The 16693-nt window shown below is 47.4% G+C and overlaps 1 protein-coding gene across 8 annotated transcripts in view; it reads right to left on the bottom strand.

Moving 5' to 3' along the window:
• Positions 1 to 12996: 12996 nt before the first annotated feature.
• The window catches only part of LOC130593773 (chromodomain-helicase-DNA-binding protein 1-like), a 72278-nt gene continuing 68581 nt past the window's right edge, over positions 12997 to 16693 (bottom strand). For 6 of the 8 annotated variants that reach the window (XM_057399142.1, XM_057399148.1, XM_057399149.1 and 3 more), the window contains 4 exons: positions 16524 to 16646; positions 16032 to 16157; positions 14566 to 14823; positions 12997 to 14143 (listed from right to left, as the gene is read on the bottom strand). In XM_057399142.1, the coding sequence (XP_057255125.1) occupies positions 13943 to 14143; positions 14566 to 14823; positions 16032 to 16157; positions 16524 to 16646 (708 nt within the window). In that variant the 3' untranslated portion in view covers positions 12997 to 13942. Of the gene's footprint in view, positions 14144 to 14565; positions 14824 to 16031; positions 16158 to 16523; positions 16647 to 16693 lie in introns of those variants that run through there. The other 2 variants (XM_057399150.1, XR_008970870.1) reach the window with 2 other exon arrangements.

Genomic DNA, 16693 nt, shown 5'->3' with positions numbered 1-16693 from the left:
GCGCACGACGTGAATGGTATGGAATAAGGGGTGGATAATGTCCTGGGTTCAGCAGTAGCAGCCATGTTTTTTTTTTCCTTTGTGGTAGCTGGTGCAGTGCTGTGTTTTGACTTCCAGCCTGAGAACAGTGTTGGTGAAGTCGATGTTTTCACAGTATCACAGTATGCTAGAGATTGGAAGGGACCTCGAAAGATCATCTAGTCCAATCCCCCTGCCGGAGCAGGAACACCTAGATAATGTTACACAGGAATGTGTCCAGGCGGGTTTTGAATGTCTCCAGGGAAGGAGACTCCACAACCTCCCTGGGCAGCCTGTTCCAGTGTTCTGTCAGTTGTTGCTAAGTGATGTTTACCCTGACCAAGGACTTTCTGAGGCTCATGCTCTGCCAGGAAGGAGGGGAAGCCGGGAGGAAGCAGAGACGGGGCGCCTGACCCAGGCTAGCCAGGGAGGTATTCCATACCACAGCACACCATGCCCGGGGTGGGGGGTGACTGGGAGTTACCCGGAAGGACACGGGCTTCCGGGTGGAACTCGTTTTTTTGGTCGGTGGTATCGTATTCTCTTCCCTTGTTATTTTCCCTTATCATTGTTGTAGTTGATAGTAGCGGTGGTGATTTGTGTACATTGGTTGCTGGACTGTTCTTGTCTCAACCCGTGGGAGTTGCACTTTTTCGATCCTCCTCCCCGTTCCTCCGGGAGTGGGGAAAGGGAGAACCCCGGTGGGGGGGTACACGGACCTCGATTGTTGTCAGCTCGGCACCACTCACTGGGAGTGAGTGAACGGGTTGCCTGACTGGGTTTAAACCATGACATGCTAATAGGAAATGCAGATAAACCAGTTAGCATATTTTAAATTATAGGCACTTGCTTGGCAATACTGTCATGGGTTCAGCAGTAGCAGTCATTTTTCTCCTTCTTAGTAGCTGGTGCAGCGCTGTGTTTTGACTTCTTTTCGGACTGGGAACAGCGCTGATTACACTGATGTTTTAGTCTGACCAAGGACTTTCTGAGCCTCATGCTCTGCCAGGGAGGAGGGGAAGCCAGGAGGAAGCAGAGACAGGACACCTGACCCAAACTGACCAAAGAAGTATTCCATACCACAGCACGTCATGCCCGGGATGTAACTGAGAGTTACCCGGAAGGTCTAGGAGGACTGCGGGGCTAGACAAGGAATCGGTCAGTGCTTGGTCGGGCTGGGGGGGCGAGTTATCGGTCGGCTGGTGCCGATCTCTGGTGTTGTAATCTCTTCCCTTGTTATTTCCTTTATCATTGTTATTATTGGTGGTAGCAGTATTGATTTGTGTTATACCTTAGTTACTAAACTGTTCTTATCTCAACCTGTGGGAGTTGAATTCTGTTCGATTCTCCTCTCCGTCCCTCTGGGAGTAGGGGGAAGGCAATAAGCGGGGGAGTGAGTGAACGAGCTGCCTGACTGGTTTTAAACCACAACAGTTCTTTTTGGCGCCCAACGTGGGGCACGATTGGTTGAGATAATGACAGATCTGACCAGATTAAAAGTCACTCATCACAATGCTGATTTAATGGCTCTCAGAGTTGTTTCTCTTGATCTCAGTTTCAGAATTTTGTAACTTACTTAGAGCTGGTATTTGCTGTGTTAGTGTTTATCAAGTGTGGGGCTGGGGTGAAGGTTCTTGTCTCACTGTACTTTATGGCAATGACTTGTAATACGGGCGGGCTCCAGCAGCAGGGCGGGACGGACGTGGCTGTGGACTTGTACCTGGCCGTCCCGCTGCTCTTTACCATCCTGGCCCTCATCCTTGCCTCCGTCTTCGTGAGGATGTGGGGAGCGGAAGGGGAGCGGCCCCAACACCCAGCAGCTGCTGAAGGGGCCCGGGAGAGCGGCCCCGGGGACCAAGCGGGAGCGGGGCCGGAGGCTGGCAGGAAGAGGCTGCGGGTGGAGGAGGTCGAGGCAGTCGAGGAGCAGAAGGAGGCGACTGCCGAGAAGCGAGAGGAGGCGGCGGAGGAACCGAGCCCCACAGAGGAGCCAAGCCCCGCGGCCGAGCCCAGCCCCGCGACGGCCGAGAGCATTCCCCAGAAGCCGTCCGCTGAGCCCCACGAGGATGCAGGAGACAAGGCAGCATTTCCCAGCAAGGCAGAGGAGGAAGTTCTGGACTCAGAAAAAGAGAAGCTGGTGGTGGAAGAGCCAGGAAGCACAGCAGCTACACCAGGCCCCGTGACAAGTACGGCAGCATCATTTGAGAGTTTTCAAGGTTTTGAATGGCCTTTGGGTACCCTTGGGACCTGGCCGATGATTGTGATGGGGATCAGCATGTTGCCACATACACAGAGTGTGTTCCACCCACGACCATTTTGTCTGATCTCAAAAGTTAAGCAGAGTCTGGTTTGGGTCTTGGCTGGGGTTAGACGAGGATATAGGAGGACCAGGAGAGTTTCCCCAAGGCTGGACAGTCATGAAGTGGCAGGGTGTGCGGGACAGTATGGGCAAGTATCTAGTCCACTGGGCCCCTCCAGTGCTTTGGAAGCCTCAGAGATGGAAGGCAGCTGTATGGTGTCCCCAGCAACAAGCTGCTGAAACTGCTGGAGGGGATGGTGAATTATTTTGAGCCTGGTGGGCCCATGGCACTTCAGGCCAACAGAGCAGAGATGAAACATCATAGAGATGGACTCATGATCGAGGGGTGGACTTAGGAATGGACACTATTGCCCAGGTTAGTCACGAGTGTGAACACTGCACACAGCCTCTCCTGCTCTGGAAGACTGTTACAAGAGATGGAGCCTGACATCATGGACCAGATGGACTCAGCAGCTTTATAGGGACTGGTCCATGCACTAAGAAATGACCTCTTTCTCTCTTTCTGTGTGTGTATGTGGATGTATATATATGGAAGATCGAACGGTATCTTGAAAATGTGGGATCTGAGCATGACGTGAATGGTATGGAATAAGGGGTGGATAATGCCCTGGATTCAGCAGTAGTAGTCATTTTTCTCCTTCTTAGTAGCTGGTGCAGCGCTGTGTTTTGACTTTTGGCCTGGGAACAGAGCTGATAATGCTGATGTTTTAGTCTGACCAAGGACTTTCTGAGCCTCATGCTCTGCCAGGGAGGAGGGGAAGCCAGGAGGAAGCAGAGACAGGACACCTGACCCAAACTGACCAAAGAAGTATTCCATACCACAGCACGTCATGCCCGGGATGTAACTGAGAGTTACCCGGAAGGTCTAGGAGGACTGTGGGGTTGGACGAGGTATCAGACAGTGCTTGGTTGGGCTGGGGGGGTGAGTTATCAGTCGGCTGGTGCGATGGTGTTGTATTCTCTTCCCTTGTTATTTCCTTTATCATTATTATTATTGGTGGTAGCAGTAGTGATTTGTGTTGTACCTTAGTTACTAAACTGCTCTTATCTCAACCCATGGGAGTTGAATTCTGTTCAATTCTCCTCTCCGTCCCTCTGGAAGTAGGGGGAGGCCAAGAAGGGGGGGAGTGAGTGAACGAGCTGCCTGACTGGTTTTAAACCGCAACGAATACCTTTCACAGAATCATTAGAGTTGGGAGAAACCTCTGGAAATCATCTAGTCCAACCCACTTGCCACAGCAAGGCCACCTAGAGCAGGTTACACGGGAACACATCCAAAAGAATTTTGAATGTCTAAAGAGAGGGAGAATCCACAAGGCCCCGGGGCAGCCTGTTCCAGTGGTCTGCCACCCTCAGTGTAAAGAAGTTCTTCCTCATGTTGAAGTGAAACTTTCTGTGCTGTAGTTTATGGCCATTGCTCCTCATCCTCTCACTGGGCACTATCCTCCTGACACCCGCCTTTGAGATATGAGACCCCCTCTTAGTCTTCTCTTGACTAAAACAGACCTAGCTCCCGCAATCTCTCCTCCTAAGAAAGATGCTCCAGACCCCTGAATAGCCTTGTGGCCCTCCGATGGACCCTCTCCAGTAGCTCCTTGTCTTTCTTGTACTGAAGAGCCCAGAACTGAACACAGTACTCCAGATGTGGCCTCACAAGGGTTGAGTAGAGGGGAATGATCAACTCCCTCAACTTGCTGGCCACACTCCTTTCAAGGCACTTCAGGATACCATTGGTTTTCCTGGCCACAAGGACACACTGCAGGCTCAGTCAACTTATCATCTACCAATACTTCCAGATCCTTCTCAGCTGAACTGCTCTCTAGTAGGCCAGCCCCCAACCTGTACTGGTAATTGGGGTTCTTTCTCCCCAGATGCCCATATGCTTCCCCCTGTTGAACCTCATTAGGTTTTTCTCCTCCCAGTTCTGCAGCCTATCAAGGTCTCCCTGAATGGCAGCACAGCCTTCAGGTCTGTCAAGCACTCCCCACAGCTTTGTGTCATCAGCAAACTTGCTCAGGGTAGACTCCAGCCCTTCATCCTTGTTATCTTTGATATACAAGTTGAATAAGACTGAACCCAGTATTGATCCCTGGGGAAGACTACAGGCCTCCAACTGGATGCTACTCTGCTGATGTGTGAACTCTGCCATTCAGGCAGTTTTTGATCCACTTCACTGTCCGTTCATCTAACCCACATTTCCTAAGCTTACCTACGAGGAGGTTATGGAAGACAGTGCCAAAAGCCTTGCTAAAGTCAAGGAAGATAACATCCATTGCTCTCTCTTCTTTGACCCATCCTACAACGTCATCATAAAAGGCTATCAGATTGGTCAAGCAAGATTTACCCTTGGTGAATCCATGCTGACAACTCCTGATGACCTTCTCTTCTACATGTGTGGTAATGACCTCCAGAATGACCTGTCCCATCACCTTTCTAGGGATGGAGGTGAGGCTGAGTAGCAGTAGTTTCCCAGGTTCTCCTTCTTGCTGTTTTTGAAAATGGGAGTAACATTTGCCTTCCTCCAGTCATCAGGCACCTCTCTCATTCTCCATGATTTCTCAAAGATGATGGAGAGCGGCAGACGAACAATATCTGCAGGCTCCCTCAGCACCCTTGAGTGCATCCCATCAGGGCCCATGGATTTATAAGTCTTAATTCTGTCTAGCTGATCTCTAACCCAACCCTCTATGACTAGGGCGAAGTCTTCCTTTCTATAGCCTTTTTTCTTACCTCTGATTTCTGGGACTCCTGAGAGCCATCCTCAGCAGTAAAGACTGAAGCAAAGGCGGCATTCAGTAAGGCTGCCTTTTCTGTGTCTTCTGTTACTAGGACACCCATCTTGATTTAGCAGCGGCCCCACATTTTCCCTCATCTTCCTTTTGCTGCTGATATACTTGTAGAAGCCCTTCTTGTTGTCCGTGATGTCCTTTGCCATGCTCAATTCTAAGTGGTCCGTGGCCTTCCTTGTCATATCCCTGCATACCCCGATGACCTTCCTATAGTCCTCTCACGTGGCCTGTCCCTTTTTCCACTTCTCATAAATTTCTTTCTTCTATTTGAAATTAACAAGGAGCTCTCTGCTCATCCAAGCAGGTCTCCTGCCCCCTTTGCTTGATTTCTTCATGATGGGTATACACTGGTCTTGAGCTTGGAGGAAGTGGTGTTTGAATATCAACCATCTCTCTCGGACTCCCTTCTCTTCTAGAGCCCTATCCCACGGGATTCCTCTAAGTAGGACCAGGAGCGGGGAAGGGGAGAGCCCCGGGGGGGGGGGGGGGGCCCTCGATTGTTGACAGCCCAGCACCACTCACTGGGAGTGAGTGAACAAGTTGCCTGACTGGGTTTAAACCACGACAGTTCTTTTTGGCGCCCAACGTGGGGCTCGAGGGGTTGAGTTAATGACAGATCTGACCGGATTAATAGTCACTCGTCACAATGATGATTTATTGGCTCTCAAGGTTGTTCCTCTTGATCTCACAGTTTCAGTATATCGTATTTTACGTCCATCCAGTATTTGCTATATTAGTGTTTTTCAAGTGTGGGGCTTGGGCTAAGGTTTTTGTCCCATTGTACTTTATGGTAATGACTTGTAATACAATAGAATCATTGATCATGAAACTGATCTGGCTTATGTTCCCAGTGTGGTCACCACCTTTATACTTTGGGAGGTATATGATGGAGGTGCTTAGCAATTACACATCTTTTTTCTCCTTCTCAGGTGCTCAGGTTTGGGTCAGGTGTCCTGTCTCTGCTTCCTCCTGGCTTCCCCTCCTCCCTGGCAGACCATGAGGCTCTCAAAGTCCTTGGCCAAACCAAAACATTGCTATCGGCTCTGTTCCCAGGCCGAAAGTCAAAACACTGCACTGCACCAGCTACCAAGAAGGAGAAAAATGACTGCTACTGCTGAACCCAGGACATTATCCACCCCTTATTCCATACCATTCACGTCATGCTCAGATCCCACATTTTCAATATACTCTTATCTTAGTGCATGGACCAGTAGCTATAAAGCGGCTGAGTCCATCTGGTCCATGATGGCAGGCTCCATCTCTTGTAACAGTCTTCCAGAGCAGGAGAGACTGTGTGCAGTGTTCACACTCGTGAATAACCTGGGCAATAGTGTCCATTGCTATGTCCACCCCTCGATCATGCGTCCATCTCTACGTTGCAGCTCTGCTCTGATGGCCTGAAGTGCCACGGGCCCACCAGGCTCAAAATAATTCACTGTCCCCTTAGGCAGTTTCTGCAGCTTGTTGCTGGGGACTCCATACAGCTGCCTTCCATCTCTGAGGCTTCCAAAGCACTGGAGGGGCCCAGTGGACTAGATACTTGCCCATACTGTCCCGCACACCCTGCCACTTCATGACTGACCAGCCTTGGGGAAAATCTCTTGGTTCCCCTATATTGTTGTTTAACCCCAGACAAGACCCAAACCTGACTCTGCTTAACTTTTGAGATCAGACAAAATGGTGGTGGGTAAAACACAGTCTGTGTGTGTGCCAACATGCTGATCCCCATCACAGTCAGCAGGCAGGTCCCAAGGATACCCAAAGGCCATTCAAAACCTTCAGAACTCTCAGTTGATGCTGCTGTACTTGTCACTGGGGCTGGTGTAGCTGCTGTGCTTGCTGGCTCTCCCACCACCGGCTTCTCTTTTCCGGAGTCCAGCTCTTCCTCCTCTGCCTTGCTGGGAAATGCTGCGTGGTCTCCTGCGTCCTCGTGGGGCTCGGCTGGCGGCTTCCGGGGAATGCTCTCGGCCGTCGCGGGGCTGGGCTCGGCCGCGGGGCTTGGCTCCTACGCGGGGCTCGGCTCCTCCGCGGGGCTCGGCTCTTCCATGGGGCTCGGCTCCTCCGCCCCCTTCTCCCGCTGCTCGGCAGCCACCTCCTTCCTCTCCTCGACCGCCCCGACCTCCTCCACCGGCAGCCGTCTCATCGCGGCCTCCGGCCCCGCTCCCACCGCCGCTTGGTCCCCGGGGCCGCTCTCCCAGGCCGGTTCGGCTGCCGCCGGCTCCTGGGGCCGCTCCCCCTCGGCTCCCCACAGCCTCACGAAGATGGAGAGTAGGGCGAGGGCCAGGACGGTAAAGAGCAGCCGGACGGCAAGGTACAAGTCCACGGCCACGATCGTCCCGCCCTGCTGCTGGAGCCCGCCCGTATTACAAGTCATTGCCATAAAGCAACACTATCCAGCACCTTCAAAAGGAAAAGAATGTCGGCGGATCCGAGGGCAAAGCAACAGTCGCTACTCAGACTTTGGCTGCAATGAACAGCGCAGCTACCCCAGTGGCAAGTACAGCAGCTGCTCAAACTTCAACTGCAACAGACAGCGCGGTTACCCCAGCTCCAAGCACAGCAGCTGCACCACCCCCAGCAACAAGTACAGTTGCTACTCAAACCACAGTGATAATCAGTGCAGCCAAACCAGAGGACCAATTCGTACCAATATCGGTTGCCCCTGTACGCAAGAGAACAAGCAAAAAGGAGGCAAGAAGGGTGAAGCGAGATGAAGAAACAATGAATTCACCACCCGGTCCAGAATCTGATCAGGAGTCATCATCACATGACAAAGAAGAAGAGGTAACTTCTCGACCTCGGACCTCAACCGAGCTGCGGAATATGCGAAAAGATTTTACTGGTCAACCAGGGGCGCACATCATCACCTGGTTACTCCGATGCTGGGACAATGGGGCCGATGGTCACGAACTAGAAGGTACAGAAGCCAAGCAGCTGGGATCACTCGCTAGAGAAGGGGGAATTGACAAAGCAATTGCAAGAGAGAAAAAGTCCCTCAGCCTTTGGAGGCGGCTCTTGGCAGCTGTGAAAGAAAGGTTTCCGTACAAGGACGATGTTACGAGTCGTTCGGCCAAGTGGACTACTATAGACAAAGGCATCCAGTCTCTGAGGGAATCGGCCATCGTAGAGATGATCTATCACATCAAGCCGAATAACGGGGATACACCTATAGATCCAGATGAAGTTGAATGTACACGACCCATGTGGCGAAAACTTACACGGAATGCACCGTCATCATATCACAGTATCACAGTATCACAGTATCACAGTATGCTAACGAAGAATAATCCCTTTTACCACGACTTAAGTGTCCAACGCTGTTATGACCATAAGAGGGGCCCTGCCTCCAGCCAGGTGGAGGTAGGGGACAATCGGATTTACTGGACTGTGTGGATCAGATGGCCTGGCACATCAGTCCCACAGAAGTATAAGGCTCTAGTAGATACCGGTGCACAGTGTACCCTGATGCCATCAAGCTGTCAAGGGGTGGAACCCATCTATATTTCTGGAGTGACAGGAGGATCCCAAGAGTTGACTGTGCTGGAGGCTGAAATCATCCTGACTGGGAGGGAGTGGCAAAAGCACCCTATTGTGACTGGTCCAGAGGCTCCATGCATCCTCAGCATAGACTACCTCAAGAGAGGGTACTTCAAAGACCCAAAAGGGTACCGGTGGGCTTTTGGTATTGCTGCTTTGGAGACTGAGGAAATTGAGCAGCTGTCCACCTTGCCTGGTCTCTCAGAAGATCCCTCTGCTGTGGGGTTGCTGAAAGTTGAAGAACAACAAGCTCCAATTGTGACCACAACAGTGCACCGGCAGCAATATCACACCAACCGAGACTCCCTGATTCCCATCCCTCAGCTGATCCGTAGACTGGAGAGTCAGGGAGTGATCAGCAGCCCCGCTCGCCCTTTAATAGCCCCATATGGCCAGTGCGAAAGTCTAATGGAGAATGGAGACTAACAGTAGACTATCGTGGCCTGAATGAAGTCACACCACCATTGAGTGCTGCCGTACCAGACATGCTAGAACTTCAGTATGAACTAGAGTCAAAGGCAGCCAAATGGTATGTCACGACTGATATTGCCAATGCATTTTTCTCAATTCCTTTGGCAGCAGAGTGCAGGCCACAGTTTGCTTTTACTTGGAGGGCTGTGTCCACTTCACTTGGAACCGACTGCCCCAGGGGTGGAAACACAGCCCTACCATTTGCCACGGACTGATCCAGACTGCACTGGAACAGGGGCAAGCTCCAGAACACCTGCAATACATTGATGACATTATAGTGTAGGGCGATACAGCGGAAAAAGTCTTTGAGAAAGGGAGGAAAATAATCCAAATCCTGCTGAAAGCTGGTTTTGCCATAAAACGGAGTAAGATCAAGGGACCTGCACAGGAGATTCAATTTTTGGGAATAAAATGGCAAGATGGACGTAGACAGATCCCCACAGATGTGATCAACAAGATAACAGCAATGTCTCCACCAACTAATAAGAAAGAAACGCAAGCTCTCTTGGGTGCAGTGGGGTTCTGCAGAATGCACATCCCAAATTACAGTTCAATTGTAAGCCCTCTCTATCATGTGACCTAGAAGAAGAATGATTTTAAATGGGGCCCTGAGCAGCAACAAGCCTTTGAGCAAATTAAACGCGAGATAGTTCATGCAGTAGCCCTTGGACCAGTCCGGACCGGGCCAGATGTAAAAAATGTACTGTACACTGCAGCTGGGGAGAACGGTCCTACCTGGAGCCTCTGGCAGAAAGCTCCAGGGGAGACTCGAGGTCAACCTCTCGGCTTTTGGAGTCGGGGATATAAAGGATCTGAGGCCAGCTATACCCCAACTGAGAAAGAGATACTGGCAGGCTATGAAGGGGTTCGAGCTGCTTCGGAAGTGATTGGCACTGAAGCACAGCTCCTCCTGGCACCCCGGTTGCCCGTGATGGGCTGGATGTTCAAAGGCAGGGTCTCGTCTACACATCATGCAACTGATGCTACATGGAGTAAATGGGCTGCACTAATTACACAATGAACTCAAATAGGAAATCTCAGTCATCCAGGCATTCTAGAAGTCATAATGGACTGGCCAGAGGGCAAAGATTTTGGAATGTCACCAAAGGAGGAGGCGGTGCATGCTGAAGAGGCCCCACCATATAATAAACTGTCAGAAAGTGAAAAGCAGTATGCCTTGTTTACTGATGGATCTTGCCGTATTGTGGGAAAGCATCGGAGATGGAAGGCAGCTGTATGGAGTCCTGGACGACAAGTTGCAGAAACTGCTGAAGGAGAGGGTGAATCAAGTCAGTTTGCCGAGGTGAAAGCCATCCAGCTGGCCCTGGACATTGCTGAAGGAGAAAAGTGGCCAGTACTTTACCTCTATACTGACTCATGGATGGTGGCAAATGCCCTGTGGGGGTGGTTGAAGCAATGGAAGCAGAGCAACTGGCAACGCAGAGGTAAACCCATCTGGGCTGCTGCACTGAGGAAAGATATTGCTGCCAGGGTGCAGAACACGGCGGTGAAGGTACGTCATGTAGATGCCCATGTACCCAAGAGTCGGGCCACTGAGGAACACCAGAACAACCAACAAGTCGATAAAGCGGCTAAGATTGAAGTGGCTCAGATGGACTTAGATGGGCAACATAAAGGTGAATTATTTTTGGCCCGGTGTGCCCATGACACTTCAGGCTATCAGGGTAGAGATGCAACATACAGATGGGCTCGTGATCGAGGGGTGGACTTAACAATGGACACTATTGCCCAGGTTATTCATGAGTGTGAAACGTGCTGCAATTAAACAAGTCAAGCGGTTAAAGCCTCTTTGGTATGGAGGACGATGGTTGAAGTATAAATATGGGGAAGCCTGGCAGATTGACTATATCACACTGCCGACAACCCGCCAAGGCAAGCGCCATGTGCTTACCATGGTGGAAGCAACCACCGGGTGGCTGGAAACATACGCTGTGCCCCATGCCACTGCCCGGAACACTGTCCTGGGCCTTGAGAAACAGATTTTGTGGTGACACGGCACCCCAGAGAGAATTGAGTCAGACAATGGGACTCATTTCCGGAATAACCTTATAGATATTTGGGCCAAAGAGCATGGCATTGAGTGGGTATATCACATCCCCTACCATGCACCAGCCTCTGGGAAAATCGAACGGTACAATGGGCTGTTAAAAACTACACTGAGAGCAATGGGTGGGGGAACTTTCAAGCATTGGGATACACACTTACCAAAGGCCACCTGGTTGGTCAACACCAGAGGATCTACCAACAGGGCCGGCCCAGCCCAGTCAGAACTTTTACATATTGAAGAGGGGGACAAAGTTCCTGTGGTGCATATGAAGAATTTGCTGGGGAAGACAGTCTGGGTTATTCCTGCTTCAGGTAAAGGCAAACCCACTCGTGGGATTGCTTTTGCTCAGGGACCTGGATATACTTGGTGGGTAATGCGGGAAGATGGGGAAGTCCGATGTATACCTCAAGGGGATTTGATTTTAGGGGAAAACAGCCAGTGAACTCAATTGTATGCTGTTGCCTGCTGTGTAATACTTTTATAGCCCATCAACTAGATGTCTTCAGGTCACCAGCAACTGGCCCTGACTTCCCTCCAACCATCATCCCAACAGAGAATGAATTCTAATAGAACCAGATGAGTTCCGCAGTAAAGGAAAGACCATCATCAGCAGGCAGCGATCCAATACTGCACACAGCCTTTCCTGCCCTGAAAGATTGTTACAAGAGATGGAACCTGACATCATGGATCGAACGGACTCGGCAGCATTATAGGGATTGGTCCATGCACTAAGAAAATGATTTTTTCCTCTTGGTCTGTATGTATATGGATGTATATATGTGGGAGAGCGATGGTGTATTGAAAATGTGGGATCTGAGCACAACGTGAATGGTATGAAATAAGGGGTGGATAATGTCCTGGGTTCGGCAGTAGCAGTCATGTTTCTCCTTTGTGGTAGCTGGTGCAGTGCTGTGTTTTGACTTCCAGCCTGGGAACAGTGTTGGTGAAACCGATGTTTTCGGTTGTTGCTAAGTGATGTTTACCCTGACCAAGGACTTTGTGAGGCTCATGCTCTGCCAGGGAGGAGGGGAAGCTGTGAGGAAGCAGAGCTGAGGCGCCTGACCCGGGCTAGCTAAGGAGGTATTCCATACCACAGCACGTCATGCCCGGGGTGGGGGGTAACTGGGAGTTACCCGGAAGGACACGGGCTTCGGGGTGGGACTCGTTTCTTGGCCGGTGGTATCGTATTCTCTTCCCTTGTTACTTTCTCTTATCATTGTTGTAGTTGGTAGTAGCGGTGGTGATTTGTGTTGTACATTGGTTGCTGGACTGTTCTTGTCTCAACTCGTAGGAGTTGCACCCTTTCAATCCTCCTCCCCGTTCCTCCGGGAGCGGGGTAGGGGAGAGCCCCGGGGGGAAGGGGGGGGGGGGCCCTCGATTGTTGTCAGCCCGGCACCACTCACTGGGAGTGAGTGAACAAGTTGCCTGACTGGGTTTAAACCACGACACCCTGCATACCCCGATGACCTTCCTATAGTCCTCACACGTGGTCTGTCCCTTTTTCCACTTGTCATAAATTTCTTTCTTCTATTTGAAATTAACTAGGAGCTCTCTGCTCATCCATGCAGGTCTCCTGCCCCCTTTGCTTGATTTCTTCATGATAGGTATACACTGGTCTTGAGCTTGGAGGAAGTGGTGTTTAAATATCAACCATCTCTCTCGGACTCCCTTCTCTTCTAGAGCCCTATCCCACGGGATTCCTCTAAGTAGGTCTTCGAAGAAACTGATGTTATCTCTCGGGAAGCTTAAGGGTCAAATTCTGCTTACTGTTTTGCTTCCCCCACGCAGGATCCACCATCTCATAATCACTACAGCTAAGGCTGCCCCCAAGCTTTCCGTTTTCAACCAATTCCCTCCTGATTTGTTAGTACAAGGTCCAGCAACACACCTTTCCTCCTTGGCTCCTCTACCACTTGTAACAAAAAGTTATCTTCCATGATGTGCAAGAACTCCCTGGACTGTGTGTGCTGGGCCATGTTGCCCCTCCAAGAACTAACTGGGTGGTTTAAGTCCCCCAGAAGAACCAGTGCCTTGGACTGTGAGGCTATTTCCAGCTGCCCATAGAAGGCCTCATCAACTTCTTCCTCCTGATCAGGTGGCCTATAGTAAACACCCACAACAGTGTCTCCCATATTAGCCTCTCTGTTAATTCTCACCCATAAACTCTCAACTCATTACATTTAGTCACAGTGGTAAGGTAAAAAGATGAAATGCACAGTTTTACCTGTCACAAGTTAGACAAGAAGTTAAATGAGTTAGCCTCAACAACCCACAGCAGTAATTTCCATTTAAAAAGGTAAACATGCTAATTAGATTACATTTGACTATGGCGTAATGAAGAATATACCTTCCAGAATAGATTTGTTCCTTCCTCTCTCTAATGCAACAAGTCTGTAATACTTCAAGCGCAACTTTGAAACTTCATTTCTCGTTAGCTTGCAAAGAACAAAGAGGTACTTGATAAGGCCCAGCCAGACACCACAGCAACTGCTTTAAAATTCATTCACTTCTGTCCTTTAAGAAGCAGTATCCACGAATTATTCTTGAGGATGGATCTTCACAGTCTGTATTTTAAAACTATTTAGAGCACAGACAACTAAACAAATACTCTTCACTATACTGCATGAATGCAATAAAACAGAACTGCTGACTTTAGTATAGTGTCGATAAACCTTCACAGATCTAATCTTTTACTGGCAAGAGATATCTGTGTTATAAAGCCTAATAGCAGAATCAAGAACATCAGAAATTGTGTTCATTTAGAATATCAAGTGTAAAAAAAGTTATCAACAAGGGACATACCACACTGAATGTCTTCTGATCCAGTTCTTCAGATTCTTCAGATATAGGAACTGGTTCACTAGTTGCAGTAATATGAACTGGAATATCCAACAATGAAACTTTTTTATTTTTTTCTTTATTTTCAGATTTGATTTCATTTACCTAAGAACAAAATATGAAAATGTATCTGATAAGCAAACCTTATTTGGGGGTTGGAATTATACTGCAATTAGGCAATCACTGTAATTTCCGTATTCTCTTCAATAACAAAAAAAAAATCTGACATTCAGTGACAGCACCTTTACTTTTCTCTCTCCAAAGGACAGAGGAGAATGGACAAATTTCTTGCACCCCTTGTACTCTCAAGTCCCACTAAGCTATGCATCTTAAAGAGGCAATTTCCTATTTCAGTTGCCTGCCCTTAGAGTTACAAGCAGCAAAAATAAAACTTCAAATGATGAAAAAGATTTCAATGAAATGAGAGCTGTAAAGTAAATGATTCGAAATACCTTTTCTACTCAAAATCATTCACAGAAACCTGTTGGCCTTTTCTAGTACTATATAAGAAAAATAAACCTAGTTACCTTTACTTCCTTTGCTTCTTTTTCTTTCAGTGTGAATTCTTTTAATTTGTTTTCTCTCTTTTCTTTAATATTTTTTAATTCTTTCTTATCCTCTTTTTCTTTTTTCTCCCTTTTCAAATCCCTCTTATTTTCTTTTTCCTTTGTCTCTCTTTTTTCTTCAGCTTCCTTTTTTATACCAATATCTGGCTCAGGCTTTTCTTCATTTTCTTCTTCTGCTTTTATTTTTTTATGTGGATGCTTCACTGTAACAATCTCATTCTGCAATACACAAGCATATATGTCATCAAATTGATTTCCTAACTATACAAGTTTTGTAACCATCAGATTAAAATGTACTTTTTATCTGTGTGTGATCTCTTTAGACTTTGGTTTAACACCTATCAAATGGAACTGGATGCAGTTATGAAACAAAATGAGGACTACTCATTTCCTTGATGTGACACAAAACAAGTACTGATTGGGCAGGGATAATGGGGGGTGTGAGAAATTAAGTCCATTTAACTTTCAAATCCCCAAAGAAATCTGCTCCTGTAAAAGGTAGTTAAGCTGCAAAGAGCTAAAAACAATAAGGAAGTAGGCATCACAAGACTGAGCTGATTTTTCAGGGCATGGTGATGATTAAAGACCTGTGTTCTGGTTAGCTTTGTTCCAGTAACCTTTTACTGACCACAAATTAAACATTTACAGCTACAGGAAAAGGGAACATAGTTCCAACTTTCTTTTTTTCTAGAGGTGTTCTGAAGAATCTGCTGTTCTTTCAGCTACTTCAAAATCAGAATATTAGGTGCATCATGGCCCCTAAATATCATCTGTTTTTTTTATTGTTGTGTTGGGTTTTTTTATTTCTCTCTAGTGGTTTCTGCTGTGTGATAAATTTAAATAAATGACCCAACAAAAACAGAGGAGTAAAGGAATACATCATAAAAACATAACAAAGTTAAGTGGTCTATTAGTATAATGAAAACTCTGAGATAAACAGAAGCATTTACTAGCATGTCTCAAAACATCATTTATTCGCGCTGTTCTTACTAACCAAGCTTGATTTTTTTTCCTGAGCCTGAACTTAAGTTGCTAGCTGAAGAATCATCATCAGTAGTAATAATGGATTAGTCAGAAATGTTAGTTTTATTTTCAGATGTTACATTAAAAATTGTATTTCTAGCAGATACAATGCTCAAGTCTTTAAAGAATATTGAAATTGCACAATATCACTTGTAACTGGGTGGCAACTTTATTTTATGATATCATAATTTGGAAAACTAATCATAATGTCTGAACTACAAGCTTATTAAATTAAAGTAGATATCATCTTCCATGTGATTATATTGATGCAATATTAGCTACCACAGAAGGAGAATGCCATTCAAGCGCTTCAATTTTATTAAGTCAAACAGAAGATCAAACAGAAAGAGCGTTACTAATAGAAGCAACTGAATAGCCATTTTTACCATATGAAGGACGTTTACCTCGTTATCTTCATCAGATTTTTCTGAGGGTGGTGATGAGGAGTCACTTTTTATTTCTTCCTTAATTTTTGCAGCCTTTGTTGCTCTGTTCTTCTTAGTTCTTGTTTTCCTCCTCTTTAAATTGCCCTGAATGCAAATTAGTACCTTTAGTATGTCAACCAACAAGTGTCTTTGAACCACAGTTGCAGAAAAAGATTTGGTTTTTATGTTAAAGAAAGCATTAATTTTATTTATTGCCACTAATGACCACGACTTTTCTCAGGACTGGAGACTGAGCCTAATGTAACAGTAGAGAATATACACAAATAAGAGAGAATAAAACAATATTAAACTTGCAATTCACTCCTTGAATTAGCCTCATATAATATAATTAGCAATACAGAGAAAAATTACACAAAGCGAAGAAGAGTGGAAGTAAGAATAAAACAAGTATCTGCTGACATGCCCATAAACATTATGTTATCTCGGTACTGAATATCAAGCTTTACTTACTACACCAGTAAGTCTTTGTGCTTCTTTTCTTGCAAGGTCTTTATTCAGCAATTTAATGAGGTAATCTGCACGGGTCTGTAACTGCTTGGCTTGGGGTTTCTTATCTGGATCATCAGGTAAAATCTGAGAAAAGCAATGGTAGTATCGACTAAAAGTACACATTATCAAAT

This window comes from Pezoporus wallicus, unplaced genomic scaffold (assembly GCF_028554395.1).
Source record: "Pezoporus wallicus isolate ANWC-B61680 ecotype Strahan unplaced genomic scaffold, APGP_CSIRO_Pwel_v1 contig_4492, whole genome shotgun sequence".
Classification (NCBI taxonomy): domain Eukaryota; kingdom Metazoa; phylum Chordata; class Aves; order Psittaciformes; family Psittacidae; genus Pezoporus; species Pezoporus wallicus.
Note: the sequence above shows the minus strand (reverse complement) of the source record. Positions and strands in the feature narration are given on the sequence as shown.